This window comes from Sparus aurata, chromosome 20 (assembly GCF_900880675.1).
Source record: "Sparus aurata chromosome 20, fSpaAur1.1, whole genome shotgun sequence".
Classification (NCBI taxonomy): domain Eukaryota; kingdom Metazoa; phylum Chordata; class Actinopteri; order Spariformes; family Sparidae; genus Sparus; species Sparus aurata.
The window spans coordinates 26,220,124-26,247,031 of NC_044206.1; the positions used below are offsets into that span (position 1 = coordinate 26,220,124).

Sequence of the window (26,908 nt, forward strand, 5' to 3'; positions counted from 1 at the left end):
GTGGCTGAAAGCATGCAGGTTGAAAAACATACAGGATGAGAATAATTTTGAAGAAGATTTGAATATTCCCACTAATGACACTGCAGCTGCAGCTCGCTGACATCATGAACCAACAAATGAACAATTACAGTTAATTGTACACTGTACACGGTGCTGATGATGTCACATGTGATGTGAAGAGTTTATTCTTTGAATGAACAGAGCAACACCAGTGTGTTTGATGATCCCTTGAGTGCTCTTGAAAACATGCTTTTAAGCAATATTGCAATCAGTTGTGTGTAAAATTGTTATAATTTCATTGCTTTGTTTGTTTCATATTTCAATGTGGTTACTGCAGGAACATTTGCCAGTTTTGAAACAAACAACAAACTCAGCACTGTCTTCATCTTTGTGTCGACCAGAAATATTTCCCAATATTCCAGAACTGGTTCTGAGTGGTGTCTTTTTCCTGTAAACAGTGTAAACAGGTTACATGTTGCTGGTTTGAGTAGGACGGCGTGTTACTTCATGCTCTCTGTGGACACACCTGGACATCATTCAGCCACGATGATGAGGCAGACTGTCTTCTTCAGGACCGGCTTCATGGTGGGTCGTGGCAGTTGATCTATGTAAAAAAGGGGGGTTTGTCCAGGAACAGATCCAAAACAGATTATTTTATGTGCTTGTTAATGAAAGTCTTTTTATATCAATTTGTCTCTGTCTATTTCAGGAAACATCCTGGTGTGAAACTATCAACTCTCTTAAAGCTCCAGTGTGTGATATTTGGAGTACGTAGTGACATCTAGCATCGAGGTTCTAGATTGAATTAGATTTTCTGAAGATGTTGGAGAAGCTCCAGGATCTACGGTGGCCCCTCAGGGACAGGAAACTAATTACTAAAGTCTGTGTTTTGGTCAAATATTACACTGATGAACGTGAAAACACTTCTGTACATAAACTTACTAAATTTCAGTTCATTGAACTCTTCTTCTACTTCCTCCTCTCTCTCCTCTCCTTCTTGCTCACCGTTGTCAGCCTTCTGGCTCTGCCGGCTTCAGCAGTCCTGTAGACGTTACAGAGTATCCTGAAGTTCATGATGACGATCCTCAGCCTGCAGAGGAGGAAGAGCAGAGGGCTTAATATGGTAACCACTGAGTTATATCATGTCATAGCTGTAAAATTGTTTTTCTCGTCGACTACCTAAATAATTTTTAACTTGCTGGCATGAGTAGCAGTTAAAATACACGGAAGTAAAATCATAAGTTATGTGATTTAGTTGTTAATCAACAACTGCTACAAAAAAAACAGTCCCAGTTACGCAAAATTAGCCATGGACTTTGTAATGTCAATCATTTTTCTACTTCCTCCTCTCTCTCCTCACCTCACCTTTCCCTTGTCAAGCATCTGGCTCTGCTGACTTCAGCAGTCCTGTAGACATTACAGCAGTGATGAACCGTGCCTATCAGAACTGGTCCTCCCCCCCCAAAAAAAAACACTAACGAAAAATAGGCAAAATATAATTTTACTGCTCCATCTTCAAAATTGCGTTGTTCTAGTTATGCACACAGCCACACACACTTGCACACACTATCAGACGTCAGGTAGACAGTCACTTTATGAACAATCATTTAACAAGTGTGTGGAAACGAGATGCAACACTGTAGCAAAACCAGCAATAAAAAATCAGTTCCACTCACTGATGACATTCACTTAAAGACAAAATCCATCCTCCTGTCCTTTTGGATTAATTTTTCAATAACCCGGTCATAAAGCTCATCACTGGTTTACAGATCTAAGAGCACTTGCTTTTCAATAGCTATGGAAGCTAATGCAGAGAGTCAGGATTGTCCTGTTGTGATCCTCGCATATGTTTTTATCCTCTTAAGGACAGTAAATGTCCTTTCCACAGATGCAGTGGTGTCAGGGATTGTTAAAACCAAACATGTTCGTGCATATAGCTGATGCATGCTGTCACAGAGTCCTTTACGCCCGAGAAAGAAGAATATGTCAGATGGGTTCTTTCCCAGAAAATCTCCCACAGAATACATCACAGACAGTTCAGTTTTCAGCCGTGGCAAGTTAAAGTGCGGCCCGTAGCTGTCTGTCAAGCTTAAGAAGGCAGTTACAGAGAATGTCGTCTTAAAGCTGGTGAACTGTTGGGGGTCCAGAAGGGAAAGGAATGAAAGTTTTTCGTGGTCTTTAAACCGATTTAAACTCTGTTAAGCCCCGAGGTCATAACGGCGGCGCCATCATAGCACTGGGCTACAGGTTGGTCGATGCATCCGTATTCCTCCAACAACTGAAGTGCCAGGGCTGCTGTGTCCTCTGCCCGTTTACTCCCTTTCACACCCTCAAATTTGATGGACCTCTCTTTTACGCCACTGTCTGTTACAAAATGAAGAACAAGTGATGGCTTTGCAGTATTGCTGACATCTGATGATTCATCCAGCATTAAAGCTACAAAGGGTGCTTTCCTTATTTCCTCTTTGATGGTCTCGCCCATCAAACGGCAACAGCACTTATCCAGTCTTTCTGTATTTGACTTGAAGTTCCGATGAACACTTTGGAAGTGGACAGATGGTTGTGCAAGTCTAGAACATATTCCGCTAAAAATGACAGTAGCTCCAGGTAATTGCCACGATTAGCTGATTCTCTGCTCTCATCATGGCCCCTAAAAGGTAACTCCTGTTTCCAAAGGAAAATCACAAAGCGGATCAGAATCTCCCTATTTTTTTCACCTTTTCGTTGTGCATCGTTGTTTCTCTCCGTCTCTGTTCGTCCAGCTGTAGATCAATCCTTGTGTCTCCAAAAGTTTTCATGGTAATTGTTGCCTTAAGATGACCTGCTGTGTTTTGGTGTTTTTGTGCAGCCTTTGTTAAACTGCTAAGGTTATCATAAGATTCTCTGAATACCTTGAAGGCCTTGAAGATTCGCCACTGCGTTACAGAGTATCCTGAAGTTCATGATGACGATCCTCAGCCTGCAGAGGAGGAAGAGCAGAGGGCTTAATATGGTAACCACTGAGTTATGGCCTAACAGTGAATCATGTTGCTGTCACACTGCTTGTTTTTGTGCAAACATTCAATTTACTGTCATTCCAATCTAGTTCAACTTTTAATATTTTAGTAACTTGCTTTATATTGTGTCATAGCTGTAAAACTGTTTTCCCTTAATAACAACCACCTCAATATTTTATTTTAAACTTCTGCATGAGTAAAGTTCTTTACTCAGTCAATTATACACAGATGAAAAATCATAGGTTACCGGATTCAGTTGTTCATCAGCAACTAATCAAAACACGGAAAAAAAAGTCCCAGTCCTGCTCAATTGGCCTCGGACTTTGTAATGTCTTTATCGTAATGTATCCCTGTAGGTGTGTCTTCATTTCTATGGAAACACTTCAATTGACTTAGAAGGAGTCAGCAGAATAAAGGATCTGACAGTATATAAGTGACCTCACAGCCACACTGGTCATCACACTGCAAGCTCCAGTCAGAAGACTCTCACACAACTCAGCTGATCCACTCAACTTGACCAGGTGAGGACAAACTGAGACAGATGGTGACACAATATGTTTAGACTGTGACTGAACTCAGTCAGTGTAGAAGAATCACTGTCAGACTGATGTCTACAGAGAAATGCTGCATTTACACAGTTAACATGTGAGCTGAGTCATCCTGCTGAAAACAGTGTAGATGAAGTGTTGAAGTGTGTGTTCACCTGCTTAACATTTCTTAACAGGTTGAAGAAATGGCCTCAGAGAAGAAGGCATCACCTTTTGCAGGTCGATCTTTCACTCCGGGAAATGTCAATCAAGTGAAGAAAGAGGAACTCCTCTCATGTAAGTTTTGACTTAGACGACATTTTCTAAAACTGTGTAATTTACATTTATCTGCCTGTCACAGCTCTGTTTCCAAAAAAACAACAGTGTCACATATTTAACATCATTCCACATCATTCATCACAAGCTCATGTAACTCTAATGTAGTTGAGACCATTTATAAGAAAAATAATAATTATTATTATTTGATTTTAGTTGCATGAAATATTGGTGGCTGATCAATGAGAAAACTGAAGTGTCATCATTGCAGAAATTCTGCCTAAAATTACATCCCTCCATCTGATTAATTGGCTTTAAATCAGTGAAGACTATTTTTTATTGCCAGTTAATTTTGTACTGAGGAACCTGAGCAGTGAGATACACAGAGCAGAAAAGATGATCATGCTTTTCTTTTGTTTGTTTTTTTTTTGGGGGGGGGGGGGATAAAAAAATAGACTGTACATATCTCTCCTTTTATAATTAAATCAGAATAATAACACATTTTGTTTTGATCTCCCAATCAGTTTTTGTTGACATCACTCTGGACCCAGACACTGCAAACAACCACCTCACACTGTCTGAGGGAAACAAGAAGGCAACATATGGAGCATGGCAGAAATATCTTCCAAACCCAGAGAGGTTCGATACATATCCTCAAGTGATGGCCAAAGATGGTCTGAATGGGATCCATTACTGGGAGGTAGACTGGAGTGATACTCCTGACGAATCTGTGTATGTTGGTGTTGCATATGGTAGCATTGACAGAAAAGGGTCAGCATCTGAGTTTGGAACTAACACTGTGTCGTGGGTTATTGGCCAATATGCTGATCCTTCTTGGTCAGAGACCAAACTGAGGGTTTGGCATGATGGTTTAGTGTCGGATTGTTCTCTTCCTTCTGGTGGCTGCAAGAGTGTTGGGGTGTTTCTTGACTGGCCTAGTGGCACTCTGTGCTTCTTCAGCTTCTCTGAAACCCAAATGATTGCCTTCTACCGCTTTCAAACCAAATTCACTGAGCCTGTGTTTCCGTGCTTCTCGGCTGGAAAAAGTGGCAATTATGTGTCCTTGCGTCCAGCCAGCTAAGAGCGATGACAATGATGTGCTGAATCCCTGGTCTGCTCACAGGGATATGGGTTCACATTGAGAGAACAACCCAACACCACATTTTAACTTGAGCACGCTTCACAAATTGATAAAATGCATTAAAGCCCAGAGGGAGCAGGACACCTGATGTCAGTAAAGTTCCTGCGTATGTCATTGTGTCTGTAGTGGCACATGTTGATTCTCTGCACTGCCAGTTTAAACTTTAACTGCTCGCTGCTTTCTATTATAATTCCTGATACGTATAGACAAGAGCTTAAATCAATACATGATGTCAACTTTATTATGTTTGACTAGAAACCTGCAGCACATGTTAAAAAAGATGAATTGATTATGTTTATGTTGCTGAGTGCATATTGTTTGATTCAGCATTTGTTATGTTCTTAAATGTTTTCAGTAATCAGTTATTAACAACATTATCATCAGAAAACAAGCAGAATCATTTTGTTTCTCTGCAGTTTGTACCTTTGATCTGATCTCAGGTTCAATCAGTGACTTTCTGTTGTCTGTTGGGAGGAGAAGCTTCACTGTTGGACACCAGTTAGTTTGATTGTGAGCTCACTGTAGATTGTTATGGAGCTGAATGGATGTCAGATTCATGTGACATGTAAACACCTGTTGGACATGTTCACTCTCTTCATGAGCAGAAGACGCTTTTCAATAAAATGACCCGAGTCTACCATCGTGTGATGTTTCATTTACTGTGTGTCCTAAAGTTGACAGTACCAAAGGTTATAAAAGGCTTCATCATTTGAGACATTCACATGTTTCAGTTCATAGAATGATGATGGAACATAAATCATCAGAGGACATTATACAGCTTTTATCTTTGTTGACACAGAGTAAAGAAATATCTGCTGAATTGATTTCAGCATGAAGGCTGCTGCCGTCAGCTGCTACATGTTGACATCCTTTAACATTTAGTCGACCCATCCGGCTGTTGTGAGGTTAGAAGCTTCATCATCTATAATATAAAAGCACATTTTAAAATATAACTACTACAATAAAGTACACAAGTGTTCAGAGGACATCATGTCACTTTTCTTACTCACAGTGTCTCATGAGCTCAGAGGATTGTAATATTTGTTGAGCCTCCACATGTGTTTTTAGATGAAGGCTGCTGTTATCAGCTGCTAAATGTTGACGTCATTCAACAGGACAGTGGAAGCTAGTTAGCCCAGCTTGCTAATGTTAGCACTGATTCTCACTAGATACTTACTTACATGTTCTGGTAACACAGGCAGAGTAATGCACACTCAGAGTTCTGTTCATCCAGAGTTAGATATTTTACTATATTGTGTTGCTTCAAATGTAAACATGTAGCCTATGTATACTGACTTCAGGTAGTGTATACTATAGTTCTTTCTTAATTCAATGAATTGGTTAATTGTTCTAATTATTAAACCTCATCTACTAATTAAACACATTTAGCTATATTCAGATACAATAACTCTTTGTCTGCACTATAAATGCAGCGATATAAACATACAGTGAAAGTGTAGCTGTGTCAGCATGTTGCACATATTATCATCTGTTTAATTTCTAATTTTTTTATTATTGTGAACAATCTGAAAACCTGTGTGTAATATTCTCCGCCACAATGTCCACATTTCTGTAAAACCAGTGTTTAATCCAGTTCAGTTTTGTATATGGTTCCGTGTCACCTGTTGTAGCGGGGGGACTTAAATTAACGGTACACAACAATGCTATAGTGACGTAGCTCTACCTGCCGGCAACACCTGGGAAGCTTCTGTGCTGGTAAGATGGTTGTGATGCTCTCTGTCTGCTGGTTAAGTTAGCATCATTTATTTGGTCTTAAACTGAATATAAACGTAACAATATCATGCTAACACACTGCTGAATGTTTACGTTAGTTTTGGTGAAAACCGCCGTTTAATTAGTTAAATCCGACGGAGATTTTGCCCTGATTTGCATATTTAATGACCCGCTGCAGGAGAGAGAGAGCGGCTGACAGCCTGTGACTGACCGTGTCCCTCACTGCTCCTACAGGTGTGTTATGGTAGAAAACTGTTCATCTGAATTCTGTTATGTACTTTTGTAAAAGACTGCAGAGTTTAACAAAGTGAAAATAAACCAGATATTAAAGGTACAATTTATTTTCTCAAGAAGAAACTATTCCTATTTTTTAATCTAAACTGGATTGTTAGGCACTTTGTGAGAATGTGATTTATTTTAACTTCTACTCAATATTTCTGTTTCTATTTGTTATTTAAGTTTCAAATACATTTGTTGTTATCTCTATAAGGGCACACATTATTGTGGTGTGTACATTGTATTTATAGAAGTATTTTTTATGTATATTATGGAAATATCTCGGGAAGCTTTTGTGCTGGAGACTGAGAGAGCGCCTGACAGCCTGTGTGTGTGTGTGTGTGTGTGTGTGTGTGACTGACTGTGTCCCTCACTACTCTGGTTCCTGGTCTGAGTTTGTCCTTCAGTTTAAAAGCAACCACATTAAAGCTGCTACATAAGCACCAGTGTTGGGTACTTTTACTTTTAAAAGTAACTCATTACGTTACAAGATTACTGCCTGTAGCGGACCCTTGGTGTCAACCAATGAGGCGGAGAGATTCAAACGGGTGCTTGAATTTTATTGTCGGTTGTAGCACCGTGAAAACTATGGAAAGGAAATACAGAAAGAAAAAAAAAAGATTAGATTAAATACATGAACATTTCATTTACAATTTCCAAAAGCTCATTCAGTAGAAAAATAAAAGATACATTTATTGGAAAACGTTAACAATCATTGTTAACTCGATCAACCACATCAAAATAGTGTTGGCAGCATCCCTCAAGATAAAATAAATCCAGACACCCCAAGGACAAAAGTAATCGCCCAAAATTTGAGTTCCACAGACCTCGTTCCACTTTACCAAGGGAGCTAATTGTTAGTTATGTTGAAGGTGCCGTCTGGAGAACCATCTGCCTCCTAATAACAATAAAACAAACTTAAAACAGACCGCAGCAACCTAATCAACATAAAGAGGGTACATGATTACTTTATATGGCTCAAAAGCAAACTTCGACGGAAAACCACAAATAATCCAAACAAGGAGAGACTCTGCAGCACAGACGCTGCGCCAACCCAGCGGAGACAAAGGAGAAGGTGATGGAGATGCACACAGGTGAGCATACACACAGGTGAGCTTACAGGGCTCATAGTCTCCTCCCTTTTACACCTTGTTACCCTCACAGAGACTGGCCACTAGATGGCAGTCCACAGTCATTCACTGGCTCAACAGACAACACAGGGAGAGGCCGAGGTGACAGCCTAAACAATTTACTGTCATTCACACTGCCTATAAACTGTGTTATCTACTGAGAACAGTAACGTGGTAAAGTTACCAAAAATGACATTAAAACCTCTTTGTGACTCGTTGCACATGTTGGTTCTATTGTCCAGACGGCGTGTAGCCAACTGTACTGAACGTATCGACTCTGCCGCCATTTTGTTGCTTCTTTACGGCCCACAGTCGGTGACTCTGCAGCCTGATAACAGGAAAGACAGACGCAGTATAACATTAACATCTCTTACCAGTCTGACAGTGAACTGGGCAGAGGCAGACAGCATTAACACAGCTGTTTCAGTGAAAACACAACAACACGGCTCTGACAGCCAGTATATGATGTTTAAAAATGCAACTAATGAAACCTGTAAACTTTGAGCGCTGACATAGAAACCATAACAGCACAAAGACAATGAAAGTGAAGGCACAACATCTGTGATTAACTATAAGTGGTGTATGATGAGTCTAAAGTGGGTCGGGAGCTACTGGGTTCAGTACCACCTCCCCATTTATTACAGCAGGTGTGTGGAGGCTCACTCGTCCACCAGCAGCTCCTTGGTTTCCCCCGATGTGGAGCTGTGGGTGGTTCCTGTCACACCGACCTACTAAGTCCACAACAAGGTCTCTGTTCTCCTCCTCCTTCTTGTGATGCAGCCAACAATGGAGGAGTCACCTGAGGGCGTCTGCAGGTATACATGCTCCTGAGTTGAAGCAGAAGTCAGAGGTGTAGAGGGGGAACACAAACGGTGACAGCACGGTTCATTAGGGTGTAAAGTAAAACATATGAGTGGTGCTGTGCAGAGACACAAGCTTGCAGAAAGAGGAGGTCGTGATGAGGTCACGATGAGGTCACAATGAGGTCATAATGAGGTCATGATGAGGTCACGATGAGGTCACGATGAGGTCATGAGAGAATTATTAGCTTTCCTGGGAGAAGAAATCTGTTACTTATAAAAAAAGTAAACAGGGATGCTGAGATTTTAAGTTTCATGAAGAAACATTAATAACACCTTCAAGCACTGATGTTTAGAAAAGTACTTGAGGAACATGCACACAAAGAGACACCATCTGACAACCTCCATACTATGACGTGTGACTCGTATGACACATATGACTATAGATTGTATTCAATATCATTGTGTTCATCCCGAGATCCCACTTCACTCAGGGAATATGAGGAACCTGCTCTACTGATTAAAGTCTGTGTTTTTCTACTTCCTCCTCTGTCTCCTCTCCTTCTTGCTCACCGTTGTCAGTCTTCTGGCTCTGCCGGCTTCAGCAGTCCTGTAGACGTTACAGAGTATCCTGAAGTTCAGGGGCGGACTGGGGTTGAAATTCAGCCCGGGAGCGTGGTTTGGAGAGGCCTTTTATCCGATCGCATGACGGATGCAAGTGGAACCATTAACATGAATACTTTATTTGCACTATAATAACTACAGGAGTGGATGGGCTTATTGTTTCTATGTGACTGTAAGTGGAACATCAACAAATGACATCTTAATATAATTCTATGCAAAGACCTGTTGCCAACCCAGTCCTGCACACTGCAGCTGTACCTGGCACTGTTTTTTGGGTGGTTCCTGCTCCACTTTCCTCCTCCTCCTCTTTCTCCTCCTCCTTCTCCTGTCCCTCCTCATCTTTCTCTTCCTCCTCCTCCTCTTGCTCCTCCTCCTTCTCCTGTCCCTCCTCATCTTTCTCTTCCTCCTCCTCCTCTTGCTCCTCCTCCTTCTCCTGTCCCTCCTCATCTTTCTCTTCCTCCTCCTCCTCTTGCTCCTCCTCCTTCTCCTGTCCCTCCTCATCTTTCTCTTCCTCCTCCTCCTCCTCTCCTGTCCCTCCTCATCTTCTCTTCCTCCTCCTTCTCTTGCTCCTCCCTTCTCCTGTCCCTCCTCATCTTCTCTTCCTCCTCCTCCTCCTTCTCCTGTCCCTCCTCATCTTTCTCTTCCTCCTCCTCCTCCTCCTCCTCTCCTGTCCCTCCTCATCTGTCTCTTCCTCCTCCTCCTCTTGCTCCTCTCCTCCTTCTCCTGTCCCTCCTCATCTGTCTCTTCTTCCTCCTCCTCCTCTTGCTCCTCCTCCTTCTCCTGTCCCTCCTCATCTGTCTCTTCCTCCTCCTCCTCCTCTTGCTCCTCCTCCTCCTCCTGTCCCTCCTCATCTTTCTCTTCCTCCTCTTCCTCCTTCTCCTGTCCCTCTTCATCTTTCTCTTCCTCCTCCTCCTCCTCCTGTCCCTCCTCATCTTTCTCTTCCTCCTCCTCCTCTTGCTCCTCCTCCTTCACCTGTTCCTCATCATCTTTCTCTTCCTCCTCCTCCTCTTGCTCCTCCTCCTCCTTCTCCTGTCCCTCCTCATCTTTCTCTTCCTCCTCCTCTTGCTCCTCCTCCTCCTCCTGTCCCTCCTCATCTTTCTCTTCCTCCTCCTCTTGCTCCTCCTCCTCCTCCTGTCCCTCTTCATCTTTCTCTTCCTCCTCCTCCTCTTGCTCCTCCTCCTCCTCCTGTCCCTCCTCATCTGTCTCTTCCTCCTCCTCCTCTTGCTCCTCCTCCTCCTCCTGTCCCTCCTCATCTTTCTCTTCCTCCTCCTCCTCTTGCTCCTCCTCCTTCTCCTGTCCCTCCTCATCTTTCTCTTCCTCCTCCTCCTCTTGCTCCTCCTCCTCCTTCTCCTGTCCCTCCTCATCTTTCTCTTCCTCCTCCTCCTCCTTCTCCTGTCCCTCCTCATCTTTCTCTTCCTCCTCCTCCTCTTGCTCCTCCTCCTTCTCCTGTCCCTCCTCATCTTTCTCTTCCTCCTCCTCCTCCTTCTCCTGTCCCTCCTCATCTTTCTCTTCCTCCTCCTCCTCTTGCTCCTCCTCCTCCTTCTCCTGTCCCTCCTCATCTGTCTCTTCCTCCTCCTCCTCTTGCTCCTCCTCCTTCTCCTGTCCCTCCTCATCTGTCTCTTCCTCCTCCTCCTCTTGCTCCTCCTCCTCCTCCTGTCCCTCCTCATCTTTCTCTTCCTCCTCTTCCTCCTTCTCCTGTCCCTCTTCATCTTTCTCTTCCTCCTCCTCCTCCTCCTGTCCCTCCTCATCTTTCTCTTCCTCCTCCTCCTCTTGCTCCTCCTCCTTCACCTGTTCCTCATCATCTTTCTCTTCCTCCTCCTCCTCTTGCTCCTCCTCCTCCTGTCCCTCTTCATCTTTCTCTTGCTCCTCCTCCTCCTCCTGTCCCTCCTCATCTTTCTCTTCCTCCTCCTCCTCTTGCTCCTCCTCCTCCTCCTGTCCCCTCCTCATCTTTCTCTTCCTCCTCCTCCTCTTGCTCCTCCTCCTCCTTCTCCTGTCCCTTCTCATCTGTCTCTTCCTCCTCCTCTTGCTCCTCCTCCTTCTCCTGTCCCTCCTCATCTTTCTCTTCCTCCTCCTCTTGCTCCTCCTCCTCCTTCTCCTGTCCCTCCTCATCTGTCTCTTCCTCCTCCTCCTCTTGCTCCTCCTCCTCCTCCTGTCCCTCCTCATCTTTCTCTTCCTCCTCCTCCTCTTGCTCCTCCTCCTCCTCCTTCTCCTGTCCCTCTTCATCTTTCTCTTCCCTCCTCCTCCTCCTTCTCCTGTCCCTCCTCATCTTTCTCTTCCTCCTCCTCCTCTTGCTCCTCCTTCTCCTGTCCCTCCTCATCTTTCTCTTCCTCCTCCTCTTGCTCCTCCTCCTCCTCCTGTCCCTCCTCATCTTTCTCTTCCTCCTCCTCTTGCTCCTCCTCCTCCTCCTGTCCCTCTTCATCTTTCTCTTCCTCCTCCTCCTCTTGCTCCTCCTCCTCCTCCTGTCCCCTCCTCATCTGTCTCTTCCTCCTCCTCCTCTTGCTCCTCCTCCTCCTGTCCCTCTTCATCTTTCTCTTCCTCCTCCTCCTCCTCCTCCTGTCCCTCCTCATCTTTCTCTTCCTCCTCCTCCACTTGCTCCTCCTCCTCCTTCTCCTGTCCCTTCTCATCTGTCTCTTCCTCCTCCTCCTCTTGCTTCTCCTCATTCTCCTGTCCCTCCTCATCTTTCTCTTCCTCCTCCTCCTCTTGCTCCTCCTCCTCCTTCTCCTGTCCCTCCTCATCTGTCTCTTCCTCCTCCTCCTCTTGCTCCTCCTCCTCCTCCTGTCCCTCCTCATCTTTCTCTTCCTCCTCCTCCTCTTGCTCCTCCTCCTTCTCCTGTCCCTCCTCATCTTTCTCTTCCTCCTCCTCCTCCTTCTCCTGTCCCTCCTCATCTTTCTCTTCCTCCTCCTCCTCTTGCTCCTCCTCCTTCTCCTGTCCCTCCTCCTCTGTCTCTTCCTCCTCCTCCTCTTGCTCCTCCTCCTCCTCCTGTCCCTCCTCATCTTTCTCTTCCTCCTCTTCCTCCTTCTCCTGTCCCTCTTCATCTTTCTCTTCCTCCTCCTCCTCCTCCTGTCCCTCCTCATCTTTCTCTTCCTCCTCCTCCTCTTGCTCCTCCTCCTTCACCTGTTCCTCATCATCTTTCTCTTCCTCCTCCTCCTCTTGCTCCTCCTCCTCCTTCTCCTGTCCCTCCTCATCTTTCTCTTCCTCCTCCTCTTGCTCCTCCTCCTCCTCCTGTCCCTCCTCATCTGTCTCTTCATCCTCCTCCTCTTGCTCCTCCTCCTCCTCCTGTCCCTCTTCATCTTTCTCTTCCTCCTCCTCCTCTTGCTCCTCCTCCTCCTGTCCCTCTTCATCTTTCTCTTCCTCCTCCTCCTCCTCCTGTCCCTCCTCATCTTTCTCTTCCTCCTCCTCCTCTTGCTCCTCCTCCTCCTCCTGTCCCTCCTCATCTTTCTCTTCCTCCTCCTCCTCTTGCTCCTCCTCCTCCTTCTCCTGTCCCTTCTCATCTGTCTCTTCCTCCTCCTCTTGCTCCTCCTCCTTCTCCTGTCCCTCCTCATCTTTCTCTTCCTCCTCCTCTTGCTCCTCCTCCTCCTTCTCCTGTCCCTCCTCATCTGTCTCTTCCTCCTCCTCCTCTTGCTCCTCCTCCTCCTCCTCCTGTCCCTCCTCATCTTTCTCTTCCTCCTCCTCCTCTTGCTCCTCCTCCTCCTTCTCCTGTCCCTCTTCATCTTTCTCTTCCTCCTCCTTCTCCTGTCCCTCCTCATCTTTCTCTTCCTCCTCCTCCTCTTGCTCCTCCTTCTCCTGTCCCTCCTCATCTTTCTCTTCCTCCTCCTCTTGCTCCTCCTCCTCCTTCTTCTGTCCCCTCCTCATCCGTCTCTTCCTCCTCCTCTTGCTCCTCCTCCTTCTCCTGTCCCTCCTCATCTGTCTCTTCCTCCTCCTCCTCTTGCTCCTCCTCCTCCTCCTGTCCCTCCTCATCTGTCTCTTCCTCCTCCTCCTCTTGCTCCTCCTTCTCCTCCTGTCCCTCCTCATCTTTCTCTTCCTCCTCCTCCTCTTGCTCCTCCTTCTCCTCCTGTCCCTCCTCATCTGTCTCTTCATCCTCCTCCTCTTGCTCCTCCTTCTCCTCCTGTCCCTCCTTATCTTTCTCTTCCTCCTCCTCCTCTTGCTCCTCCTCCTCCTTCTCCTGTCCCTCCTCATCTGTCTCTTCCTCCTCCTCCTCTTGCTCCTCCTCCTCCTCCTGTCCCTCCTCATCTGTCTCTTCCTCCTCCTCACTCCTATGACTGCCATTATCCTGTCCATCTGCATCAACTCCATGACTGACACTGGCCTTGTCAGCTAATAATAACAGTAACAGCAACAAAGATAAACGTTATGGCACTTTTGCAAAGAATTCACAAATACAATATAAAAATCAACAAAAGTGCCACACACGCACACGCGCACACACAAATTAAATGAATGTATCACTTTAATGTATTTTTCTTGAGCTGGTAAAAATTGCTATATATTAATGTAGAAACAGAACAGGAAAACAGGATGTATAACCTATATATTCAAATAATATCTTTTTAATTTTGAACACAGACTCTCTCCTGAAATATGTTTTCTTTGCAACAAGGAGATTTGTGCGTTTTTCTGGTCAGCCAGTGTGGATTTTATTTTTAATTGATCAAACAGATTAAGGATTTGCGCAGGTATGGTGTAACATTGCTGATAGGCTACCTTTAATGTTCTGTGTAGGTTTTACACAATCAGGATTTCTGTCTTTATGGCGTTTATGTTTTAAGCCCTGTCACTATGTGACGGACAATAAAGTTTTTTGAATCTTGAATCATTAGCTAGCAACATCATCACTAGCAAACAAACATGTCGGTGCTGTGGAACTTCTTCGGAGTAAATGAGTCAGATAAAACACACCATCTGTAATCTATGCAACGGGAGCATCTGCAAACAGTTTCAACACGACAATGACGTCATTGATCAGATCGGTGATCTCACAAATTGCACAAAATGCAAAATATCGTCCGATCCGATCGGCGGACAGCCTGGTTCTGTTTGCCCTGAACACATCCAAAAACACAAACTAGAGTTCTCAATTACAACCCGACCCGTCGCAGCCCGACATGCCGGCACTGGGTCTGCTGCTGGTTCCGTTTCTTCACTGGCCTGGTGGACTGTAGCCGTGCTTCACCCCTCCACCACTAAAAGCTCTGTTAATATGGCGCATTTGGCTGCATCCTGTATTCACCGTTTTTCTTTTTTGCTCTTAATTTTTCTGCTCCACCCATCTCTTTCTGCAGCTTCTTTCTTTTTAGCATGTTTGCTAATTTGAATTTATCCCGCTCCACTTTCTTTTAATGACAGACTGAGCGGCTGAGCCAATCACATTTCAATAGAAACAAGGATCAGCTCAAGTTGGGAGGGGCCGCTCGTTTCCCCCCTTAACCCTGTAAGACCCAAATATAGAAAAACCTAAAAAAAAAAATTTTTGACCCTTCAGATATTGTTGTAGGAGGCCTCTGATGCAGAAATGAAAGAGTTTTTTTAAAAAAAATGTTTATGTACGTTTTTAGAGAAATGTTGTAATATTGCAACGTTGGGCTTAGGTGGGAGCAGAATTTCTGTATGTGTACTCATGTTCTCTGAACAACAATTCAGAACAACTAAGGGTTCATTTGCAGAGTTGATTGCTTACTTAGCCCCATAAAGGTATATAACATTAATGATAATCACACATTCATATTTTTATGAAGAATTATTATAATTTTTTTATTAAATAGCTTTTTCTAGTGACTTCTTCATTCCTTTTTTTCTTTTCATGGCTGACTTTCATTCATAGTGAAAGTCCCAAAAACAGTTCTTGTCCTCTGAAAAGCGAAGGTGAACATCACACTTGCTGCATTGCATGTTAGTGTATCCTTTAGTGCAGTGTCTGCAGCTTCCTCTCCCTGTCTTCACTGGGAAATGCGCAACTAGGTCCTTGCGTACATCCAATGGGAGGTGTGCACTTCTCTTGGATGGTCTCTTCTGAGGAGTAAGAGGGCTTCCTGATGTCACTGTTGCTGGGCTCCCTTTGCCTGAAGATGGTCGTCCTCTCTTTGGAGTTTGGAGCGCCATGTTCACCAGGATGAGAGAGGATGCTGGCTGTGCCTGAAACTGTCTCCTGTTCATTGTCTCTTTGCTAGACATCTTGAGAGAGGATGATGGTGTGCCAGAAGATGTACATGTACCAGCGAGGGGATTTGATGGGGGACCTTTATTTGGCTGTAAATGAGTCCAACAAATCCACAACTCCCATGTACTTGTTGACACCAACAATGTAAGGCCTCTCAACTTCAGTGTAGGTTCGGCTGGCTTTGTCCCAGCGTTGAATCTTCTGCACAGGTTCAGGTCCAGCAAAGAATAACACAAGTGTGATGGCCCTGTTGTCAGACCATTTGACAGCACAGATGTTGTGATTCCCCTCCACTCTGACGTCATCGCTTCCTCTCCCCTTTTTCTTCAAGCTCTTCTCGTCTTCAAGGTCACAGTTGGGCAGGCGCACCTGCCTGGCTGTTCCCAAGTAGTGAATTCCCCAATGTTTTCCAGGCAGACAATACTGTCTGCTTATTGTAAGTCGCTTTGGACAAAAGCATCTGCTAAATGCCCTAAATGTAAATGTAAATGGCTCAGCCTATGCTCTCTACTTATCATGCTAAAAGAAATGTGCATCCCAATCACCAGCCATTAAGTCACACAATACTGCCTTGACATGACAATACTGCTTGTAATGCCCTCTAATTATCATACTAAAAGGAAAACATGCATACCCCCACTTACATCCACACATCCACATTCAGGAAAATGTTCATCTTTCTTAGAACTGAATTGTCTGTTGATATCCACTTTGTGAACAAAGTTGTGGAATTGTAGGTCAGTTTGATCAAATTAACTAAATTTTTTAGAGATAAAACTTTTAAATCAGTCAAATTTGACTAGAACACAACACAAGGGTAGTATGTATACTGTCCATGTATAAAAAACACTCTGTTTCAGGCAGTGGTGTAGTGGAGGGAATACAACCTGTTTGTTCCCACTGCAACAAGCCTGCTATTTTGACTACCACACTCACCCAACGTTGTAATATTACAACAATTATATAACAAGCTCTAAATGAAATGTGATGAATCTGTTCTACAAAAACTACATATGTACATGTTCTAGACATTGTAATAACAACAAAAAAAAATATAAAAGACATTTTACTTACTTGAATCTGATGAATTTAGTCCAATGAAACAAAGCAATGTTGTCCGAAGGAAACCATGAGAGGTTGTGTGAGTTCATGGCCATGAGGCCGGACTTATAAACAAATGTACTATCCAATAGCATCGTGAGACTGAACAATAGGACCCAATGACTATGTAAATGTGGTAAAAAAACAAGATAAAATATAACAGATTGTTTTTTAGGGTGGCTAAAGGTAACGTTGTAATATTACAACAGTGGGTCTTAGAGGGTTAATATGCAAAATATTAGACTGACCCAGTCTGACGTTCCACTCTGTGCCACCTGCGGCCGTTTTATGGGGTAAAAAAAACGTTCCGACCACCCGCCGGTTCGGCCTGGAACAGACCGGCAGTTCGGGAATACTCCCGAACCTCCCAATTGCCAGCCCGCCCCTGCCACCGGCCCACCAGCCCACCGGCCCACCGGGGAAATCCCCGGTGTCCCCGTACGCCAGTCCGCCCTTGCTGAAGTTCATGATGACGATCCTCAGCCTGCAGAGGAGGAAGAGCAGAGGGCTTAATATGGTAACCACTGAGTTATGGCCTAACAGTGAATCATGTTGCTGTCACACCTCTTGCTTTTGTGCAAACATTCAATTTACTGTCAGTCCAATCTAGTTCAACTTTTCATATTTTAGTAGGTTGCTTTATATCTTGTCATAGCTGTAAAACTGGTTTTAATGACAACCACCTAAATTATTCTTAAACGTCCTGCATGAGGAGATGAGAGGAGGAAGTTGTGGACTTGTCAGAACCCTGAGAGCATTGTGTTCACCAGCTCTACAATCTATTGAGTCAATAACAGGAACGTGAATACATTTTAAATCTGCATGTGTATCAGAATACACACAGTGACGGAGGATTGATTGTCTGATAACAGCCATGAATTCTGGAGGAGACCCAGTCCTGTAAGAGAACCTGAAAACCTTCTAAAAGGATGATTTGTATGAATCTGTCTTGGCCTCTGGAGAAACTGTTTGGTAGGATGTATTTTTACTCTACTTGTTCTAGAGTTTAAGAACAGGAAACATCTTTTGTTTACCATTTTAAAAACTTCCTTGAATGAGTAATGTTCTTTCAGTTGAGATACAAAGGGGGAAAAAATCAAATTATCTGATATAGCTGTTAATCAACAACTATTCCAACACAGAAAAGCAAACAGTCCCAGTTCCACAGAATTGGCGTGGACGTTATAGTGATGCATGCTGGTAGGTGTTTCTTTATTTCTGTGGAAACACTTCACAGCAGTGTTAGATTACATCAAAGCATCTTTTGTTTAATCCATTGGAGTGATTTGGCAAGTTGGGGTTTGCCACGCTATGAGATGGTCATTGTTAATATCTGGAGGTATATTACTGATCACACTGCAGCTACATACAAGTAAGGTCAGAGCAGACTGTATCTGCTGAGGAAGCTCAGGTTCTTTGGACTGCAGGGGGACCTCCTGACTTCTTTCTATGACTCTGTGGTGGCATCAGCTATTTTCTATGGAGTAGTCTGCTGGAGCAGCAGCATCTCTGCAGCAGGAGGAGACTGGATAAACTTATCATGAAGGCCGGTTCCATCCTTGGATCCTCTGGACCCAGTGCAGGTGGTGGGAGAGAGCAGGATGATGGACAAACTGTCATCTCTGCTGGTGAAGGAGTCCAACCTGCAGGTCACTGTCACAGCACTGGGCAGCCCCTTCAATGTTAGACTGATACACCACAAGTGTGAATTCTGATTCTGATTCTGATTCTGGTGTCATGGCAAACATCCCTGTGCCAGGATTAAAAGTGTCCTCATCTCCACACCACATGTCCATAACTTAGCCTCATATGCATGAAACAATGTTAGCTATCCACTAAACCGTGAGTCACTGTCGAGGACGTCACAGTATCACCTTCAACGACTGGGAGGAACCTGGGCATAATCCTCAACTATAGACTGTCCTGCACCCCCAACATCACTGCTGTGGTCCGATCCTGCAGATTTGCCCTCTACAACATCTGCAGAATCTAGTCTTTCCTCACAAAGGACAAAGCGCAACTCCTGGTCCAAGCGCTGGTCATCTCCCACCTGGACTACTCTAACTCCCAGCCCCTGCAACTAAACTGTTCCAGCATATCCAGAGGCCACCTTGTTTTCAATCCACCCAAGTTCTCCCATGTGACCCTCCTCCTCCGTGACCTTCACTGGCTTCCTGTTGCAGCCCGCATTCGATTCAAGATGATGGTGCTTGCCTTCAAGATCCTCAATGGAACTGCACCCATCCACCTCTAAACACTGGTCAGACCACACGCCCCAGTGTGAGCACTTCACTCCACTACATCAGCTGGCTGGTAAATGTAAATGAAAAGAAACACTGCTGCCAGAAATTTACCAAGTATTTTACCCACCTCAAGTGTCTTGAGTTCACCTCTTATAAGCAAATTATAAATGGCACATGGAGACGTCATGTTAGTGCTCTGAACATGCTTCTTTTCATTTCCTCTCCCCACATGTCACAAACAACAACATCTCCTGCCCTACGGCAACTCTGAGGGGACACACCAGCAATCAATAAATCAAATGTTCTGACAAATAATGGAAGAGAATCTGTAACTGTGGCTGTTTCAGGTCTCTGATAAGCCCATCCAATTTCAGAAGACTTGACTGATCACCTGTGTGTCTACCCACGTACCTGAAAAAACTGTTTATCAGCAACTATTCAAACAAAGAAAAACAAACAGTCCCAGTTCTACAGAATTGGTCTCAGATTTTGTAATGTCCTTATCATGAGATTTTCCTTGTAGGTGTGTCTTAATTTCTGTGGAACCACTTCTGCTATTTTCTTGACATCGTACCTTTCATACCACAAAGTGATTGTTATCTCATAGGAGGAGTCAGCAGATCTGACAGTATATAAGTGACCTCACAGCCACACTGGTCATCACACTGCAAGCTCCAGTCAGAAGACTCTCACACAACTCAGCTGATCCACTCAACTTGACCAGGTGAGGACAAACTGAGACAGAAGGTGACACAATATGTTTAGACTGTGACTGAACTCAGTCAGTGTAGAAGAATCACTGTCAGACTGATGTCTACAGAGAAAGGCTGCATTTACACAGTTAACATGTGAGCTGAGTCGTCCTGCTGAAAACAGTGTAGATGAAGTGTTGAAGTGTGTGTTCACCTGTTTAACATTTCTTAACAGGTTGAAGAAATGGCCTCAGAGAAGAAGGCATCACCTTTTGCAGGTCGATCTTTCACTCCGGGAAATGTCAATCAAGTGAAGAAAGAGGAACTCCTCTCATGTAAGTTTTGACTTAGACGACATTTTCTAAAACTGTGTTATTACATATATCTGCCTGTCACAGCTCTGTTTCCAAAAAAACAACAGTGTCACATATTTAACATCATTCCACATCATTCATTACAAGTTCACTGTAACTATAATGTAGTTGAGACCATTTATTAGAAAAATAATAATTATTCTTTTTTTATTTTAGTTGCATGAAATATTGGTGGCTGATCAATGAGAAAACTGAAGTGTCATCATTGCAGAAATTCTGCCTAAAATTACATCCCTCCATCTGATTAATTGGCTTTAAATCAGTGAAGACATATTTTTTATTGCCAGTTAATTTTGTACTGAGGAACCTGAGCAGTGAGATACACAGAGCAGAAAAGACGATCATGCTTTTCTTTTGTTTGTTTTTTTTGGGGGGGGGGATAAAAAAATAGACTGTACATATCTCTCCTTTTATAATTAAATCAGAATGATAACACATTTTGTTTTGATCTCCCAATCAGTTTTTGTTGACCTCACCATGGACTCAAACACTGCAAACAACCACCTCACGCTGTCTGAGGGAAACAAGAAGGCAACAAATGGAGCATTGCAGAAATGTCCTCCAAACCCAGAGAGGTTCGATACATATCCTCAAGTGATGGCCAAAGATGGTCTGAATGGGATCCATTACTGGGAGGTGGACTGGAGTGATACTCCTGACGAATCTGTGTATGTTGGTGTTGCATATGGTAGCATTGACAGAAAAGGGTCAGCATCTGAGTTTGGAAATAACACTGTGTCGTGGGTTATTGGCCAATATGCTGATCCTTCTTGGTCAGAGACCAAACTGAGGGTTTGGCATGATGGTTTAGTGTCGGAATGTTCTCTTCCTTCTGGTGGCTGCAAGAGTGTTGGGGTGTTTCTTGACTGGCCTAGTGGCACTCTGTGCTTCTTCACCTTCTCTGAAACCCAAATGATTGCCTTCTACCGCTTTCAAACCAAATTCACTGAGCCTGTGTTTCCATGCTTCTGGGTTGGGAAAAGTGGCAATTATGTGTCCTTGCGTCCAGCCAGCTAAGAGCGATGACAGTGAAGTGGTGAATCCCTGGTCTGCTAACAGGGATATGGGTTCACACTGAGAGAACAACCCAACACCCCATTTTAGCTTGAGCACGCTTCACAAATTGATAAAATGCATTAAAGCCCAGAGGGAGCAGGACACCTGATGTCAGTAAAGTTCCTGCGTATGTCATTGTGTCTGTAGTGGCACATGTTGATTCTCTGCACTGCCAGTTTAAACTTTAACTGCTCGCTGCTTTCTATTATAATTCCTGATACGTATAGACAAGAGCTTAAATCAATACATGATGTCAACTTTATTATGTTTGACTAGAAACCTGCAGCACATGTTAAAAAAAGATGAATTGATTATGTTTATGTTGCTGAGTGCATATTGTTTGATTCAGCATTTGTTATGTTTCTTAAATGTTTTCAGTAATCAGTTATTAACAACATTATCATCAGAAAACAAGCAGAATCATTTTGTTTCTCTGCAGTTTGTACCTTTGATCTGATCTCAGGTTCAATCAGTGACTTTCTGTTGTCTGTTGGGAGGAGAAGCTTCACTGTTGGACACCAGTTAGTTTGATTGTGAGCTCACTGTAGATTGTTATGGAGCTGAATGGATGTCAGATTCATGTGAAATGTAAACACCTGTTGGACATGTTCACTCTCTTCATGAGCAGAAGACGCTTTTCAATAAAATGACCCGAGTCTACCATCGTGTGATGTTTCATTTACTGTGTGTCCTAAAGTTGACGGTACCAAAGGTTATAAAAGGCTTCATCATTTGAGACATTCACATGTTTCAGTTCATAGAATGATGATGGAACATAAATCATCAGAGGACATTATACAGCTTTTATCTTTGTTGACACAGAGTAAAGAAATATCTGCTGAATTGATTTCAGCATGAAGGCTGCTGCCGTCAGCTGCTACATGTTGACATCCTTTAACATTTAGTCGACCCATCCGGCTGTTGTGAGGTTAGAAGCTTCATCATCTATAATATAAAAGCACATTTTAAAATATAACTACTACAATAAAGTACACAAGTGCTCAGAGGACATCATGTCACTTTTCTTACTCACAGTGTCTCATGAGCTCAGAGGATTGTAATATTTGTTGAGCCTCCACATGTGTTTTTAGATGAAGGCTGCTGTTATCAGCTGCTAAATGTTGACGTCATTCAACAAGAAAGTGGAAGCTAGTTAGCCCAGCTTGCTAATGTTAGCACTGATTCTCACTAGATACTTACTTTCATGTTCTGGTAACACAGACAGAGTAATGCACACTCAGAGTTCTGTTCATCTGAAGTTAGATATTTTACTATATTGTGTTGCTTTAAATGTAAGCAAGTGTGTTTACTGACTTTATGTATTACAATGTGTATTTTTTTCTAAATTCAATGAATTGGATAATTTTTCTAATTATTAAGCCTCCTCTTCTAATTAAACACATTTAGCTCTATTCAGATACAATAACTCTTTGTCTGCAGTATAAATGCAGTGATATAAACATACAGTCATCCAACACTTCTCAGCCTTGACCGTTTGATATTTTATCAGAATAAGGTGCCGTGGCTGCCAGATTTTAGGAAGTATGCAACACTAATTATTAGTGACACTAATCGACCGCCATTGCTCATCATTCTCATGTAATTAGAGTTCTCAACGGGCCTGAAAATTACAACCTGACTCCAGCCCAGAGGCTCAGGTTTGTACTGCAGTGAACGGGGTTCAGCAAAAAAGCGAAATTAACCACAGGTTAGCCAACAAGGCTCATGTAAAAAAATCTATATAAGTTCAACTGTACGTTGTATAGGTAAAATTCACACCACTTAACATCACTGTCAGACCGTGCTTTCTTTTGGCACTACATCACTACTCAGCCACAGAACCTTCGTATCCCTACGCATTAGCGTAACTGGGCAACAGCTGATCTGCGAGCGGCGGCTGGACGAGAGGTTTACTTTCGATAAAAACGAAACTTAACTCTCCGTATCCTTCCGCATTAGCGCTCATGCGTAGGGATACGGAGGTTCTGCGGTTGAGAAAATGTAGTGCCAAAAGAAAGCGCAGTCTGACGGCGATGTAAAGCGGTGTGAATTTTACCTATACAACGTACACTTGACCTGATATAGATTTTTTTTAGGTAAGTCTTGTTTTAGGTGGTTAATTTCGCTTTTTTGCTGAACCCCGTTCACTGCAGTACAAAGCTGAGCGTCTGGGCTGGAGCGGCTCTCTACTTCTCCAAACTGAGGCTGCGCTGAGCGGTGATTACGGTAGGAAACAGATCGACTATAGATATGTACTTTATTTGACCCCACTTCAAAAAACACTAACTATCCCTTTAAGTTGTATTCAATTAAATGGTAAAATAATGTTTAAGATTGAGAAATGTAGTCTTGTGTGAGGTGTATCATTTTGCTCTTATTCCTGTAGGTAAGATATAAATATAAAATGCCATTATGAATGAAGCAACTTTATTGTTCAATTGTGTGCAATACTGCAACTCATTCTATTATGCTTTTTATATTATATTAGATTAGATTCATCAAATAGTTGATAAATAAGTAATAAAGGGGGAGAGCTCCTTGGCTTCATGCTTTCAGTTTTAAATGTTTATAATTTTTTTTCGGTATAAGATTCTTTATTTGAAAATGTTCCTCTTTCTATACTGATCCTTTTTCTTCACATATCTAAATTAAAGCTCCTGTTTGTAAGATGGTAAAACTGACGCTTTGGTTTTCCCAACTCGTCAGATACTGACGCTTTCAGATGGTGGATGACCCGACCTACATCCTGAAGCGTCAGTATCTGACGCGTTGGGAAACCCAAAGCGTCATCTTACTAGCAAGAGCTTTAATTCAGGGTCAATGCTGAGATACGACCAAGGAGGAGCGCGTGGCCAAGAGGAAGATACAGATGATGAGCAACCATCTACAAGCAGTTCAGGCACACATCAACCCCAGCCGGCCAGCAGGTCTGTAGACTCTACAACAGTACCAAGCCCTGATCAGCCACCCTCAGCCAGCAGTTTAGGGACAGATACACTGCAGAGAACCACCTCTGAAAGCACAAGTCCTGTCATTCAGAGTCCATCAGCAGGTGACACTGTAGAGACCTGTGTGACCTGTTCTGTGTTTACAAAGTAGATTTTCCTTTTTCGTTTTATTGTTCTTGGGTGTTACATTGTGATGCTGCTATTGTGTTATTGGTATTGAGTTATATGTTTGGCAAAAACAAATATTTTTTTCCTCGGGGTTGGGCATCATAAAGGAATTAAGCTCAGGGCACCAAAATGGCTAGCAGCGGCACTGCTTAGCACGCAACTTCTCTGCATCCAATTTCTTTCTCTTTGGTTGCTCCATGTTGTCACTCCTTAACACTTTGAAACTAGCAGAAGTTACAGGAGACAGTGGGAAGGGGTGGGGCTGCTGTTGTACTATATCCTGATTGGTTCAGTCCACTGTCTATATTGAAGATGGACCCATGGGCCGCCCCCTCTAAAATGTGCACTTAGAAAAAAAAAGAAAAAGAGGGGGCTGAGAGATTTCATTGGATTAGCCCAATGTCCTTCAAGAAAATCAACCAATGGGCCGTTGCGGTTGATACAATATACTTTTTTGATTAAATTATGACAGCCCGGCCTAAAAATGTGTGTCGGCCCACTGGGCATTGCCCGGTATGCCAGATGGCCAGTCCATGCCTGGCATCAACGAATGAGGCGTAGAGATTCAAACAGGTGCTTGAATTTTACTGTCGGGTGTAGCACCGTGAAAACTATGGAAAGGAAATACAGAAAGAAAAAGAAAAAGATTAGATTAAATACATGAACATTTTATTTACAATTTCCAAACACAGAAAAATAAAAGATATTATCATTTATTGGAAAACGTTAACAATCATTGTTAACTCGATCAACCACATCAAAATAGTGTTGGCGCCATCCCTCAAGATAAAATGAATCCAGACACCCCAAGGACAAAAGTAATAGCCTAAAATTTGAGTTCCACAGACCTCGTTCCACTTTACAAAGGGAGCTAATTGTTAGTTATGTTGAAGGTGCCGTCTGGAGAACCATCTGCCTCCTAATAACAATAAAACAAACTTAAAACAGACCGCAGCAACCTAATCAACATAAAGAGGGTACATGATTACTTTACATGGTTCAAAAGCAACCTTAGTTGGAGAACCACAAATAATCCAAACAAGGAGAGACTTGGCAGCAGAGACACTGCGCCAACCCAGCGGAGACAAAGGAGAAGGTGATGGAGATGCACACAGGTGAGCATACACACAGGTGAGCTTACAGGACTCATAGTCTCCTCCCTTTTACACCTTGTTACCCTCACAGAGACTGGCCACTAGATGGCAGTCCACAGTCATTTACTGGCTCAACAGACAACACAGAGAGAGGCCGAGGTGACAGCCTAAAACAATTTACTGTCTCTTACAGTCAGTATATGATGTTCAAAAATGCAACTACTGAAACCTGTAAACTTTGAGTGCTGACATAGAAACCATAAAAGAACAAAGATGATGAAAGTGAAAGGCTAGAAACACGTTCCTACATACCAGCCATTAGAGTTGCATTTCACCATGATGTTGTTCAGGTTCAGGAGTACAGGCTGTATTTATTTGATATTTGTATTGAAACAATATAACAATGATAATAAATGTACAGAGAGAGTACAAAAGAAAAGTGGAACCTGTTCTCTGTGACTCTGTTAAACACATGTGTGCACGTTGTTGATCGCTCCAGTGGTTCTGATGGTTCTACATCCGGTTCACATCAGGCTGAAGGTTTGTATGAGGTGAGATGATTCACTCCGACATACTTACGCCTTCGTGTCCAACTTTTACTGATAGAAATAAAGTCAAATTAATATTTTCAGCACCTCGTAACTAAAGAATCATCTAGATCAGAACTCATATGAACAAACTGTGAACAAGTTTATATTCAGATGCCAAAAGAAAACATTGATTTGTTGTATGTGTTGTGACTGAAACAAGTTAAATTAAAACTAATTAATAACTAAATTAAGAAATGAACCCCCTACAAACATTTCATGACAACAGAGATGCTGAAAACATTCAGATATGATATATGAATGTGTATATATGTACAATGTTTCATAGTTTTTGACCAATAACTTAATTTTGTGCTTAATTCTCTCTGGTACAACACTAAAGTTGTTTAAATCTTATCTAAATGAGAGAGATTACTTTGTGTCTATTGGTGACTACACGTCTGAACGGATGAAAATGACAAGCGGAGTACCCCAGGGCTCCATTCTGGGGCCTCTACTATTCAACATTTACATGCTCCCTCTAGCTCAAATAATGGAAAACAATGAAATTTGCTACCATAGTTATGCAGATGACACACACATTTACATAACCATATCACCAGGGGACTATAATCCCATACATACCCTGAGTAGATGCATTGAACAAATCAATGATTGGATGTGTCAGAGTTTTCTTCAGTTAAACAAAGATAAGACTGAAATAATTGTTTTCGGATCCAAGGAAGAACGACTTAAAGTCTCTGCTCAGCTTCAGTCTGTAATGTTGAAAACTACAGACCAAGTCAGAAACCTTGGTGTGACTATGGACTCAGACATGAATTTCAGCAGCCATATTAAGACAGTTACAAAGTCAGCCTACTATCACCTTAAGAATATATCCAGGATAAGAGGGCTTATGTCTTGGCAGGATTTGAAGAAACTTGTTCACGCATTTATCTTCAGCAGACTCGACTACTGTAATGGTGTCCTTACAGGACTCCCTAAAAACTCCATCAGACAGTTGCAGCTGATTCAGAACGCTGCTGC

At 43.0% G+C, this 26,908-nt stretch overlaps 2 protein-coding genes across 2 annotated transcripts; both read left to right on the forward strand.

Moving 5' to 3' along the window:
• Positions 1-3,363: 3,363 nt before the first annotated feature.
• On the forward strand, positions 3,364-5,577 carry LOC115570833 (stonustoxin subunit alpha-like). The gene is made up of 3 exons (XM_030399592.1): positions 3,364-3,517; positions 3,721-3,820; positions 4,324-5,577. Exons 2-3 carry the CDS (start codon positions 3,730-3,732, stop codon positions 4,878-4,880), a joined length of 648 nt encoding a protein of 215 aa, XP_030255452.1. The 5' UTR covers positions 3,364-3,517; positions 3,721-3,729; the 3' UTR covers positions 4,881-5,577.
• A 1,275-nt stretch (positions 5,578-6,852) lies between these two features.
• LOC115570824 (stonustoxin subunit alpha-like) lies at positions 6,853-21,784 on the forward strand. The gene is made up of 4 exons (XM_030399583.1): positions 6,853-6,908; positions 19,610-19,726; positions 19,930-20,029; positions 20,529-21,784. The coding sequence occupies exons 3-4, from the start codon at positions 19,939-19,941 to the stop codon at positions 21,083-21,085; spliced, it is 648 nt and encodes a 215-aa protein (XP_030255443.1). The 5' UTR covers positions 6,853-6,908; positions 19,610-19,726; positions 19,930-19,938; the 3' UTR covers positions 21,086-21,784.
• The last annotated feature ends 5,124 nt before the right edge of the window (positions 21,785-26,908 follow it).